Source organism: Hylobates moloch, unplaced genomic scaffold (genome assembly GCF_009828535.3).
Source record: "Hylobates moloch isolate HMO894 unplaced genomic scaffold, HMol_V3 SCAFFOLD_12, whole genome shotgun sequence".
Classification (NCBI taxonomy): Eukaryota; Metazoa; Chordata; class Mammalia; order Primates; family Hylobatidae; genus Hylobates; species Hylobates moloch.
In genome coordinates, this window is record NW_026652287.1 from 104,659,416 (window position 1) to 104,673,571 (window position 14,156).

The 14,156-nt window shown below is 44.8% G+C and overlaps 1 protein-coding gene across 1 annotated transcript; it reads left to right on the plus strand.

The window, feature by feature from the left end:
• The first annotated feature begins 2,383 nt into the window (after window positions 1-2,383).
• ZSCAN4 (zinc finger and SCAN domain containing 4) lies at window positions 2,384-5,484 on the plus strand. Its single transcript, XM_032171420.2, has 3 exons — window positions 2,384-2,779; window positions 4,186-4,351; window positions 4,745-5,484. The coding sequence occupies exons 1-3, from the start codon at window positions 2,384-2,386 to the stop codon at window positions 5,482-5,484; spliced, it is 1,302 nt and encodes a 433-aa protein (XP_032027311.1).
• The last annotated feature ends 8,672 nt before the right edge of the window (window positions 5,485-14,156 follow it).

The window sequence follows — 14,156 nt, forward strand, 5'->3', positions numbered from 1 at the left end:
TGTGTTGCCTAGGCTGAAGTGCAGTGGCCCGATCTCAACTCACTGCAACCTCTGCTTCCCAAGTTCAACCCATTCTCCTGGCTCAGCCTCCCGAGTAGCTGGGATTACAGGCATGCACCACCACATCTGGCTAATTTTTATATTTTTAGTAGAGACGGGGTCTTACCGTGTTGGCCAGGCTTGTCTTGAACTCCTGGTTTCCGGGGATCTGCCCGCCTCGGCCTCCCAAAGTGTTGGGATTACAGGCGTGAGCCACAGTGAAAAGAGTTTTTTGTTTTAATTTCAACGGCTTGTGATCACACAATATTATAATATTACAATATCACAATATTCAGTTCATTTTGGTATATTGGCATTGTAATAGACATCTCCCTAAATTCACCGAGGCTACCATTTTGTGAATATTTTATTTTATTTCAGATTCAGGGAGTACATGTGCATGTTTGCTACAAAAGTATTCTGCATATTAGTGGAAAGTGGACTTCTAGAGTACCTATTACTCAAATAGTGAACATTGTACCCAATGGGTAACTTTTCAATACCCATTTCCCTCCCAGCTCCCCTACTGGAGTCCCCAGCATCTGTTATTTCCATTCTTACATCCACGTGTACCCACTGTTTAGCTTCCACTTATAAGTGAGAACATGTGGTATTTGGTTTTCTGTTTCTGAGTTAGTTCACTTAAGATAATTGCCTCCAACTCCATCTATGTTGCTGCAAAGGACTAATTTCATTCTTTTTTATGGCTGCATAATATTCCATGGTATGTATTTCACATTTTCTTTATCCAGTCAACCACTGGCAGACTCTTAGGTTGGTTCCATGACTTTGCTCTTGTGACTAGTGCTGCAATCAAAATATGAGTGCAGGTGTCTTTTTTATATAATGATTTCTTTCCTTTTGAGTAGATACTGAGCTGGATCAAATGATAGTTCTATTTTTAGTTCTCTGAGAAATCTCCATACTGTTTTCCATAGAGGTTAACTGATTTGCATCCCCACCAAATTTATTGAATACTCTTTGTAAACAAAATCGAGACTCTATAAATATGTTTGAAATATTTTCTTTCCTTATTTCACTGGTTAGGGAGCAATCCAATGTTTCATAGAGATGATAGCTCAAGCAGAAAACTTTTAAAAACAAATTTTGTTGTAATTATTTTGTAAAATATTTTTCACATCAAGTTTTTTGTTGCTGTTGTTGGTTTTTTTTTTTTTTTTTTTTTTAGAAAGAATCTCACTCTGTCACCCAGGCAGGAGCTCAGTGGCAGGATCCTGGCTCATTGCCGCCTCCACTTCCCAGGTTCAAGGGATTCTCCTGCCTCCGCCACTGAAGTAGCTGGGTTTACAGGCAGGTGCCACCACACCTGGCTAAGTTTTGTGTGTGTGTGTGGCTTTTTTTCTTTTTTTTGAGACGGAGTCTTGCTTTGTCGCCGAGGCTGGAGTGCAGTGGCGCGATCTCGGCTCACTGCAATCTCCACCTCCTGGGCTCAAGCAATTCTCCCATCTCAGCCTCCTGAGTAGCTGGGACTACAGGTGCACGCCACCATGCCTGGCTGATTTTTGTATTTTTAGTAGAGATGGGGTTTCACCATATTGGCCAGGCTGGTCTCGAAATCCTGACCTCAGGTGATCCACCTGCCTCCCAAAGTGTTTGGATTACAGGCATGAGCCACCACACCCGGCAAGTTTTGTATTTTTAGTAGAGATGGTGCCTCACCATGTTGACCAGGCTAGTCTCGAACTTCTGACCTCAAGTCATCCGCCCTCCTCGGCCTCCCACAGCTCTGGGATTATAGGAGTGAGCCACTGTGCCAAGCCAAGGATATTTCCTAATAGTTCTAGTTTATTAAGTGCCTTTTTCAGGAATAAACATTGGTATTTAAACATTTTAAATGCATTCATTGAGATGATTTTATTACGTTCTTGTATCCATATCCCGTTAACGAAGTAAATTGCATTGATTTTTGAATTTTAACCCAAACTTCCTGCATTTTGGAAATGAATACCACTTGCGATGTATATGTGAGTAGATTTTATTTTCAAATATTTTGTTTTGGATAATTTTAATGTATTTGTAAAATTTTGTTATCAGGAAGTGCTAAACTCAGTAACTAAAGTGGGTAGTGCTTCCTCTTATATGCTCTGGGAGAGTTTTGTTAAGTTATAATTATTTCTTTGAATTCATCCATAGAGCCATCTAGGTCTAACTTTTTGGTTGATTTGTCTTCAATTATGCCAGTGGTGCAATTAATTACTTATCTCTTTTCTATTTCTACCTTGCAGTTTTAAAGAATCCACCAACTGTTGAAACAAATCCCTAGAGACACAAGGCAAGAGACTGAATCATCAAAGTTAAGTCTCTCTGAGAATTATTGCTAAGAATGGCTTTAGCGCTAAGAACCATATTTCAGTGTGAACCATCCGAGAATAATCTTGGATCAGAAAATTCAGAGTTTCGACAAAGCCAAGGACCTGCTGTTCAGAGAGAAGAAGGGATTTCTGAGTTCTCAAGAATGGTGCTCAATTCATTTCAAGACAGCAATAAATCATATGCAAGGCAGGAATTGCAAAGACTTTATAGGATCTTTCACTCATGGCTGCAACCAGAAAAGCACAGCAAGGATGAAATTATTTCTCTATTAGTCCTGGAGCAGTTTATGATTGGTGGCCACTGCAATGACAAAGCCAGTGTGAAAGAGAAATGGAAATCAAGTGGCAAAAACTTGGAGAGATTCATGGAAGACCTGACTGATGACAGCATAAATCCACCTGCCTTAGTGAGTACAGGGTTCTGACTTCTGGGATGAGAGACAAAGGGAAGTAAGGAATAAATCACAGTCAGTTAGAGTTGTCTGGAAGTTAGAGAAGCTATTGGAGGTCCAGTTATTAGTCAGCTCACACTCTCCCACCATTCTCACAAAGAATAATCTTTAATGTCCTAAGTTCTCAAGAAAAAAAGCAAAAAGGTATATATCTGTTTATTCTGTAGGACATGTAGGAGCCAAACATATTGATGTTTGATTAAGTTAATTTTAGTCTGTATAATGGCAGACTCTGAGAAATTGATTTTTTTTTTCTGTTGCCCAGACTGGAGTGCATTGGCTTGATCTCAGCTCACTGCAACCTATGCCTCCCAGGCACAAGCCATTCTTGTGCCTCAGCCTCCAGAGTAGCTGGGATTACAGGCGTGCTCCACCAAGCCCAGCTAATTTTTGTATTTTTAATAGAGACAGGGTTTCATCATTTTGGCCAGGCTGGTCTCGAACTGCTGGCCTCAAGTGATCCGCCTGCCTCGGCCTCCCAAAGTACTAGGATTACAGATGTGAGACCGGCCTGAAATTGACATTTAAATGAAGGCATCAAGGTTGAGGAAGAAATGTCTTGACAAGAGCTGGTTCTTCCGTCAGGAAACCCTAATCAAGAAAGACATTCTAAAGAAGCAATTAGAGTAGATCCTTATTCTCAGAGCCCATATTTGCAAAATTGCTAAAATTTATTTGTAAGCTTAAAATAAACACCTGAGGCATCTTCTCCATCATTTTCAGATATGTGCAGAGTGGTAAAATATTTGAGTTACCTTAGGTGCATGTTTTCAGGTGAGGTTGAACAAGGCCACAACCTCACTTCCTATTTTGGTTCCTACAGTGTAAATAAGTGTCCTTTTCACAGTCTATTTAGTGGCACATTTTCACATTTTTATGCTTTTTATTGATAATTTTGTTGTTTAAAGTGACACTGAAGTAAAATGCTGAAACACTGTCTAGTCTTCCTAAGTGCAAGAAAGTTGCTATGTATTATGGAGATAATACGTGTGTTGGATCCTCTGAGTTCAGAATTAATCAATAGTATATATTAAATGGGGTGTCTTTGAACATATACACACATAAAACAAACTCATGTATTAATCAATTGATAAAAATAATGTAGCCAGAAGCTCACAGGAAACTAACCCTGAATTTTTCCTAGGGGAGATGATTCAGTACTTGTAAATTCAATGTCCATGTGACTTCATTAAACATAAGAGCTTGTAGTAACAAGAATAACACCATCAGAGATGGTGGACAAAATATGTGGTAGCCAATACTTGAGGGAGCTTGTGAGAGCCTGTTAAGGGCCACTTTTCCAAAAAGTCTTCTGTTACACAACAGATTCAGATACAACAGTGATCTGGCTTTCTTCACAGGTCCATGTCCACATGCAGGGACAGGAAGCTCTCTTTTCTGAGGATATGCCCTTAAAAGATGTCATTGTTCATCTCACAAAACAAGTGTCTGCCCAAATCCCAAGAGAAGCAAACATGGGGACACCCTTCCAGACTTCCCAAGATACTTCCTTAGAAACAGGACAAGGTAAGTCAGGTGAATCTGCACAACTGAGGGCTGTTCTTTTTTTTTTTTTTTTTTTTTTTTTGAGACAGAGTCTTGCTCTGTCGCCCAGGCTGGAGTGCAGTGGCGCGATCTCGGCTCACTGCAACCTCCGCCTCCCGGGCTCACGCCATTCTCCTGCCTCAGCCTCTCCGAGTAGCTGGGACTACAGGCGCCCGCCACCACGCCCGGCTAAATTTTTGTATTTTTGGTAGAGACGGGGTTTCACCGTGGTCTCGATCTCCTGACCTCGTGATCCGCCCGCCTCGGCCTCCCAAAGTGCTGGGATTACAAGCGTGAGCCACCGCGCCCGGCCTGAGGGCTGTTCTATGTGGACCCCTTCTTAAGTACAACTTCACTGAGTGTCTATTTTCACAGGACGTGAAGATGAACAAGATGGCTGCAACAGTTCTTTGAAAACTACTCAAGTAAATGAAAATATTACTAATCAAGGCAATCAAATAGTTTCCCTAATCATCATCCAGGAAGAGAATGGTCCTAGGCCTGAAGAGGGAGGTGTTTCTTCTGACAACCCATGCAACTCAAAAGGAGCAGAGCTAGTCACTGCTAGATCCCAGGAAGGGTCCATAAATGGAATCACTTTTCAAGGTGTCCCTATGGAGATGGGAGCAGGGTGTATCTCTCAGCCAGAGCAGTCCTCCCCTGAGTCTGCCCCTACCCACCAGAGCAATGAGGGAAACTCCACATGTGAGGTACATCAGAAAGGATCCCATGGAGTCCGAAAATCATACAAATGTGAAGAATGCCCCAAGGTCTTTAAGTATCTCTGTCACTTATTAGCTCACCAGAGGAGACACAGGAATGAGAGGCCATTTGTTTGTCCCGAGTGTCAGAAAGGCTTCTTCCAGATATCAGACCTACGCGTGCATCAGGTGATCCACACAGGAAAGAAGCCTTTCACATGCAGCATGTGTGAAAAGTCCTTCAGCCACAAAACCAACCTGCGGTCTCATGAGAGAATCCACACAGGAGAAAAGCCTTATACATGTCCCTTTTGTAAGACAAGCTACCGCCAGTCATCCACATACCACCGCCATATGAGGACTCATGAGAAAATTACCCCACCAAGTGTTCCCTCCACACCAGAAGCTTCCTAAGCTGCTGGTCTGATAATGTGTATAAATGTGTATGCAAGTATGTATATTCCCATAGTATTTATCTACTTAGGATATAAAATATAATTTCCTGATTATGCTTTCAATTTATTGTCTTGCTTCATTAAAATGTAAGGCTAAGGAGAGCATGGAATTTGTCAGTTTTGCTCACTAAAGTATTCCAAGTGGTTGGGAAAGTGGGAACATTTCCAAGAACCAATAAATTTCTGTTGAATAAATGAATGAATCCATAATGTTGATATCCTTTTTTAAAAAAAGAGATGGGGCTGGCCGCAGTGGTTCATGCCTGTAATCCCAGCACTTTGGGAGGCCAAGGCGGGCAGATCACCTGAGGTCAGGAGTTCCAGACCAGCCTGGCCAACAAGGTGAAACCCTGTGTTTACTAAAAATACAAAAATCAGCAGGGCATGATGGCACGTGGGGCACTTGTAATCCCAGCTACTTGGGAGGCTGAGACAGGAGAATCACTTGAACCTGGGAGACGGAGGTTGCTGTGAGCTGAGATCACACCATTGCATTCCAGCCTGGGCGAGAAGAGCAAAACTCTGTCTCAAAAAATAAAAATAAAGAGATGGGGTCTTGCTCTTTTTTTTTTGGATGGGGTTTGACTCATGTTGCCCAAGCTGGAGTGCAATGGCGCAATCTTGGCTCACCGCAACCTCCGCCTCCCAGGTTTGAGCAATTCTCCTGCCTCAGCCTCCCGAGTAGCTTGGATTACAGGCATGCGCCACCACACCCGCTAATTTTGTATTTTTGGTAGAGGCAAGGTTTCTCCATGTTGGTCAGGCTGGTCTCGAACTCCCGACCTCAGGTGATCCACCCGCCTCAGCCTCCCAAAGAGCTGAGATTACAGGCGTGGGCCACTGTGTCCGGCCAAAGTCTTGTTCTTTCACCTAGGCCACAGTGCAGTGGCACCATCATAGGTCACTGCAGCCGCAAACTCCTGGGCTCACAAGATCCTCCCACCTCAGCCTCCCAATTAGCTGAGACTATAGGATCACAGCACCACACCTGGCTAATTAAAAAAAAAATTTTTTTGTAAAGACAGGATCTCGCTATGTTGCCCCAGCTGGTCTCAAACTATCCTCCCACCATGACATCCTAAAGTGCTGGGATTGTAGGTGTGAGCCACAGTGCCTGACATTATTCTTTAAAACCCAGCAATGAGCCCACATTAAAAGGCAATGAGTTCCACCCTGAGGACACAAACACCAGCTCACCATGCTCCAGTGAGGCTTTCCTTGCCTACTCTCCTGTCCTTACACCACACCCTTTAACTCTGGTGCAGCCACATGGACCTAAGAATGGGTGGAACAGAGGTGGAAATCTGGAAGCAGGTGTTAGATTATGAAAGCAAACTTTCATATGTAAATGATATTATAATGTTTAAAATTTATGAGAAATTAATAGCTAAGCTTGACCTGAATATGACTGGTGATTGAAAGTTGCAGACTGCTATTTTATTGGCAGATAGTTACCAGAAAAGTCCTTTTTCCCTGTTAATTTCTTCCAAGATGATGGAGATGTGAGGAAGGGGAGCTTATTTCTGGAACCAGTTTGAAAGGTCAGTTTGGAGAAAAATAATTCCGGGCAAAGCTGAAATAGCAATGCATATGCTAATCGATTTTTGGGGATACATGTGTGAGTTGGTTTCCACTTGGTAACTGGGGTTCAATCCAACTGACAAACTAGAAGGTGCCATGTAGAAACGGCCTAAAAGATGGAAGGGGGGAATTGTGCAGCGTAAATTATGATGCTTCTCTGATTCCACCGCCTTAGCCTTAGAACGGAGAGCTGTCGGGCTGCTACGGATAACACTGCACTGTGCAGAGAAGCCTGTGCATCCATCCTCTTTCCTGGACCGTCTCCGGGTGTTTTGCTGTTGTGAGCATTCTCGCACCTGCTTCTTGGTCCACAGGAAGGAAAATTTTTGTTTGCAAAGATCTGTATGAAGCAGGGGAAAACTTTGCCAAAGTGGTTTTTCAATCTATTACAGCACCATCGGCAAGGTGAAAACTTAATGTCCATGTCTTCTTCAACACTAGACATGGCTACTGCTTTGGTTTTCTTTTCAGACAGGGTCTGGCTCTGTTGCCCAAGCTGGAGTGCAGTGGTGCCCTCAGAGATCACTGCACCCTCGGCCTCCTGGCCTCAAGGGATCCTCCCATCTCAGCCTCCCAAACAGCTGGAATTACAGGTAGGCCACTACTGATTTTTATATTTTTTGTAGAGACAGGCTCCTGCTATGTTGCCCAGGCTGGTCTCCAACTCCTAGGCTCGAGCAATACACTCGCCAACCCCCCAGCTTCGGCTTCCTGAGCAGCTGAGCCTATAGGAGTGAGCCATCCCTCCGAGCCTGAATGCTTTGATTTTAATATCCAAACTCTGAGTACAGTTTACTGGAGTCAACCGGTAAGATAAGGGAGGTAAGAAAGTTCTTTCTCTCCTCACCTCCTGCATAGAAAATATGTTTGTATTCTGCAGGCTTAATGTGTATCTGACGGTTCTCTCTGACACCCCAGCGGCCAGTCTGACCTTACTGGGTGTTTTACGGGTCCTGCATTCACAAATAAACAATAACCCCTGGCCTCCACCCAACGCCTCACATCAGTTATTATATCCCTACTCTGTCAGTGATTACAGCCAGAGTTCACTGATACCCAAGCCCCCCGGCTGCTGACTCTTGGGCTAAAGTCCCCGTATGAAAATGTTGGAACAAAGGCTTCCGGGACTTGTAGTCCATTACGCGGCGTCCACTGCTCTCTGGAAGCTGAAGTAGGTGGCGAGTTCTGCGCAGGGGCATATGGGACCGCCTGATGAGCCGGATTGTGGAGACAAAAGGCGGTGAATGTGAGTCCCCCGACGGGCAGAGGAGGGAAGCTGGGCTGAAACTGAGGCGACAGGTCCGAGGGGAACGCGGTGACCCAGGGCCGCGGTCTCCTGAAACGTCCCTCCGGAGCCAGGCGTTCTAGTGGCCTCTGGGAGATGTAGTCGTCGGCATCCAGCCACGCGTTACCTTCTGGGATCTGGTGTGTCCGCCAGCACCGCGCAGACTCCTGGACTCCCATGCGGAGCTTCCTTCGAGCTTAAGTGCCTTGGGGCTTCGGAATTCATTCCCGGAGTTTTGTGTATTTGGAATTTCCTCTCTTATCCTAGGAAAGACAGGGCCTCCGTACCGGGGGAAGCAAAAATATCATTGGGCTTATCATTCCAATTGCCATCCTTTATTCTAGGTGGAACTGGCTTACCCTTTGCAGTAGAGAGTCCACGTTTCTCTTTAGGTGTTTTATTTATTTATTTATTTATTTATTTTTTTGAGACGGAGTCTCACTCTGTCGCCCAGGCTGGAGTGCAGTGGCGTGATCTCGGCTCATTGCAAGCTCCGCCTCCCGGGTTCACACCATTCTCCTGCCTCAGCCTCCGGAGTAACTGGGACTACAAGTGCTCGCCACCACGCCCAGCCATTTTGTATTTTTAGTAGAGACGGGGTTTCACCGTGTTAGCCAGGCTGGTCTCGATCTCCTAACCTTATGATCTGACCGCCTCGGCATCCCAAAGTGCTAGGATTACAGGCGTGAGCACTGCGCCTGGCCTAAGATTTTCTTATTCATTTGTAATCCGTGTAATCCACTTCATCCCAGGCCGCCTCCACTGTCCTGACAGCCCTTCCCATGTAACCACCGTGCCTGGCTGAAGATTTTCTTACTCATTTGTAGCCAGTGTAATCCACTTCATCCCATGCTGCCTCCACTGTCCTGACAGCTCTTCTCATGTAAATGATACAGGAGGCAAGGAAATGCTGGGTAGAAGAGGGTGGTTCCCTGGCAAAGGCCCCACCCTCAAGCCTGGAAACCCCGGCCCTAAATGAGAACAGTTGTCTCTGTTTTCCTGCCCAAATGTTACTTTTTTGGCCTACCTACCCCCCTTTCCTGTGCCCATATAAACCCCAGACCTCAGCTGGCAGAGAGACAAGCAGGCTGAAGTCAAGATCTCGGAGAAGAAGCAACTGAGCTGGATACTAGGAGTAGGCGTGGCTTAACTTCAGATAGCAGGACTTCGGAGAGGAGTCTGGTGGAGATGGCCTGGCTTCAGGGAAAGATCACCTTCTTCCCGCAGCATCCCCTTTCCAGCTCCCCTTCTGCTGAGAGCTACTTCCACCGCTTAATAAAATCTCCACATTCACTATCCTTCAAGTCGGCCTGACGAGATTCTTCCTGGACACCAGGCAAGAACCGAGGTACCAAGAGGGCAGGGTGTAAAAGGCTGTCACCCTGACTCTCCACTGAGCTGGCTATCACTTAGCCATCCATGGGAGGCAACTGATAGAAGAATATTGTGTTTTTGACCAGGCGCAGTGGCTCACGCCTATAATCCCAGCACTTTGGGAGGCTGTGGCAAGTGGATCATGAGGTCAGGAGTTTGAGACCAGCCTGGCCAACATAGTGAAAGCCCATCTCTACTAAAAATACAAAAATTAATCGGGTGTGGTGGCATGTGTTTGTAGTCCCAGCTACTCAGGAGGCTGAGGCGGGAGAATCACTTGAACCCCGGTGGCGAAGGTTGCAGTAAGCCGAGACCACACCATTGCACTCCAGCCTGAGTGACAGCATGAGACTGTGTCTCAAAAAAACCAACAAAACATTGTTTTTAACACAGGCCCTCTGGGGCTCCAGAGGTTGCGGGCAACCCCTGGATGCTGCTCCAGGCCAGTACAAGGTTCATTCCTGCACCATTCGCCAGGCTCCTGCATCCACTCACCTGCGTGCTCCCCCTCTGGCAAGGGGTTTGAGCAAGGGGCGCTGGGTAAGCAAGCCACACCGTGTTATGTCCTGCAAAGGGGTCAAGGATCAAGGGAACTCTCCCATCTCATAGAGTCACCCCATCTCTATAGTTTCATTCTACTTTACTGTCATCAGAACCCTTAGGGTCATCGGACATTCTCCTGCCCATTTATTTAGCAAGGTCTGTCTTGTTGACGGCTCTGTCTTCAACCCTGAAATATGAGCTCCTGTTCCTGTTATGCTGTGTCCAGGAATTCCGATAAGATTTGGTCACCTCGCATGAGACATAGCCCTACACCAGCAGACCTGACTTACCACATCTGTGACTTTCCTTGCATTATTCCTTTACTCACTACTTTCAGTTAAGCTGTTCTGAAAATGCCAACTTCTTTCCCATTTCCCACTCTCTACCCTTGGACTTCCCTCTGCCTGGAGCATTGTCCCTGGTAACTGCAGAGCCTCCAAAAATATTCTTATTTTGGGGACTCTGCATTGATATTCCCCACCCTCTGGAATGATGTAACCCAAAATGTCCACAAAACCTGCATCTTTGTCTCTTTCATGTCCCTAAAGTTATTCTCTCAGAAGGACCTCCCTGAGCAAACTATCATAAATTGTAAACACGTTTCCTAATATAATCTCCAAAATCAAATTCCAGACCCTGCAAGATATAGAAGAAGTGAGTCCTGCCAAACACTCAATGAAATATCAAATACATTCCAAATCTTGCAGATAATAGAAAATATCAATGTACTCTATAAGCCTAGTATAACTTTATTGTAAAAGCTTAAATATAAAAAATCTGAGAGATGACATTTAATCACCAAACCCACTCATGAATATAGATGCAAGGATCCTATTTGCTAGTAAAATTAACAATGAATAAAGATGTACATCCTGAGTTGATCCCCAGGATGTAAGGATTGTTTATTATTAGAAAATAGAGGCCAGGCGCAGTGGCACATGCCTGTAACCCCAGCACTTGGGGAGGCTGAGGTGGGTGGATCACAAGGTCAAGAGATCAAGACCAACCTGGCCAACATGGTGATCACACCATAGCACTCCAGCCTGGGTGACAGAGCAAGACTCTGACTCAAAAAAAAAAAAAAAGCCAGGTGTGCTGGCTCACACCTGGAATCCCAGCTCTTTCAGAGGTTAACGCAAGTGGATCACCTGAGGTCGAGAGTTCGAGACCAACCTGACCAACATGGAGGTTGTAGTGAGCCGGGATTGCGCCACTGCACTCCAGCCTTGCGACAAAGCGAGAGTCCGTCTCAAAAAAAAAAAAAAAGAAAGAAAGAAAAGAAAGTAGATTAATGTAATTTACCATGGTGTGGATTACAAAAGATAATGTATTATTGATAAAAGTAGAAAAATGTCTAAGCAAAATTTACATCCACTTGTATTAACAAAAGTTACTTTCTTTTTTTTTTTTTTGAGACAGAGTCTCCTTCTGTCACCCAGGCTGGAGTGCTGTGGGGAGATCTTGGCTCACCGAAACCTCCACCTCCTGGGTTCAAGTGATTCTTCTGCCTCAGCCTCCGAAGTAGTTGGGATTACAGGTATGTGCCACCATGCCCGGCTAATTTTGTATTTTCAGTAGAGACGGGGTTTCTCCATATTGGTCAGGCTGGTCTCAAACTCCCGACCTCAGGTGATCCACCCACCTCGGCCTCCCAAAGTGCTGGGATTACAAGCTTGAGCGACTGTGCCGGCTTTTTTTTTTTTTTTTTTTGAGTCAGAGTCTTGATCTGTCACTCAGACTGGAGTGCCGTGGTGTGATCTTGGCTCACTGCAACCTCCACTTGGAGGTCCAAAATTAATCATAGACACCAAACCACAGATCCAGAAATCTCAGAGAAGAGGAAGCAGTGTAAATACCAAAAACCTACAACTAGGTACATCATATTCAAACTATAGAAGGCCAAAGATAGAGAAATTCTTGAAAGAAGATGGAGGTGGGCGAGGGCACTTTACCTGCTGAGGAACAAGGATGAGATTTAGAGTAGAATTCTTGTCAGAAACCAGATAATCAAGAAGGAAATGGAGTGAAAGTTCAAAATTTAGAACAAAAAATAAAACCCCAACCTAACATCTATATCCAGCAATGTTATCTTTCAAAGGTGGAGGAGAATAAAGCTTTTCTCACACAAATACTAAAGAATTCATCCCCAAAGGTCCTGTTACAGGGTCCCTGCATTACATGTGAAGTATTCGGTAGTTATTTGAAGGTCGAATTAGATTAAAGATGTTTAGGCTGGGCACAGTGGCTCATGCCTGTAATCCCAGCACTTTGTCAGGCTGAAGCGAGCAGATCACTTGAGTCCAGGAGTTTGAGACCAGCCTGAGCACCAAGGCAAAACCTCATCTGTACAAAAAATACAAAAAAAAAAAAAAAAAAATTAGTTGGGCATGGTGGTGCATGCTTGTAACCCCAGCTATTCGGGAGGCTGAGGCAGGAGAATTGCTTGAACCCGGGAGGCAGAGGTTGCAGTGAGCTGAGATCGTGCCACTGCACTCCACCCCGGGTGACAGAGCAAGAAACTGTCTCAAGAAAAAAAAAAAAGCCCAGGTGCCATGGCTCACCTGAGGTCAGGAGTTCAAGACCAGCCTGGCCAACATGGTGAAACCCTGTCTCTACTGAAAATACAGAAATTAGCCGGGCATGGTGGCTGGCGCCTGTAGTCCCAGCTACTTGGGAGGCTGAGGCAGAAGAATTGCTTGAACCCGGGAGGTGGAAGTTGTAGTGAGCCGAGATCAAGCCATTGCACTCCAGCCTGGGCGACAGAGTGAGACTCCGTCTGGAAAAAAAAAAAAAAAAAAAGAACTGATAAACAAATTCACCTGTGTAGCTGGATTCAAAGTCAACATGCAAAAGTCAACATGTAAAACTCATATGCCTTTCCATACACTAACAATGAAAAATCTGAAAAGGAAATTAAGAAAACAATATCATTTACAATAGTAACGTATAGTAATGTATATGGTCAAATGATCTTCAACAAGGCTACCAAGACCACTCAATGGGGAAACGATGATCTTTTCAGCAAATGATGCTGGGAAAACTAAATATTCACATGCTAAGGAATGAAGGTGAACCCTTACCTAACACCAAAACACAAATGAACTCAAAACGGACTAAAAACCTAAACATAAGACCCAAAACTATAAAACACTTAAAAGAAAATATAGGGTGAGAGTTTTATGACATTGAATTTGGCCATAATTTATTGGATTTGACACCAAATACACATGTGACAAAAGAAAAATAGACCAATTAGACTTCATGAAAATTAAAACTTTAGTATATCAAACAATAACAAAGTGAAAGAGAAACCTATTTAATGAGAACAAAATACAGGTTGAACATCCCTGAACCAAAAATCTAAAATCCAAAATGCTCCAAAATCCAAATTTGTTTTTTCTTTTTTTTTTGGAGACGGAGTCTCCCTCTGTCTCCCAGGCTCTGGAGTGCAATGGCACGATCTTGACTCACTGCAACCTTTGCCTCCCAGGTTCAAACAATTCTCCTGCCTCAGCCTCCCAAGTAGCTGGGATTACAGGCGCTCGCCACCATGCCTGGCTAATTTTTGTATTTTTAGTAGAGATAGGGTTTCACCATGTTGGCCAGGCTGGTCTCGAACTCCTGACCGCGTGATCCACCTACCTCGGCCTCCCAAAGCGCTGGGATTACAGGCGTGAACTGCGCCCGGCCCGCCCGACTAATTTTTGTATTTTTAGTGGAGATGGGGTTTCGCCATGTTGGCCAGCCTGGTCTCGAACTCCTGACCTCAGGTGATCCGCCCGCCTCGGCCTTCTAAAGTGCTGGGATTACAGGCGTGAGCCACCGCGCCCAACCCCCTGAAATAGTAT

What these genes read in the sequence shown, in the direction of transcription:
- ZSCAN4 (XM_032171420.2), top strand. Translation starts at nt 2,384, where the DNA reads ATGGCTTTAGCGCTAAGAACCATATTTCAGTGTGAACCATCCGAGAAT. An exon ending in GCATAAATCCACCTGCCTTA is followed by an intron (nt 2,780 to 4,185) that starts GTGAGTACAGGG and finishes CTTTCTTCACAG; the next exon opens with GTCCATGTCCACATGCAGGG. An exon ending in TTCCTTAGAAACAGGACAAG is followed by an intron (nt 4,352 to 4,744) that starts GTAAGTCAGGTG and finishes CTATTTTCACAG; the next exon opens with GACGTGAAGATGAACAAGAT.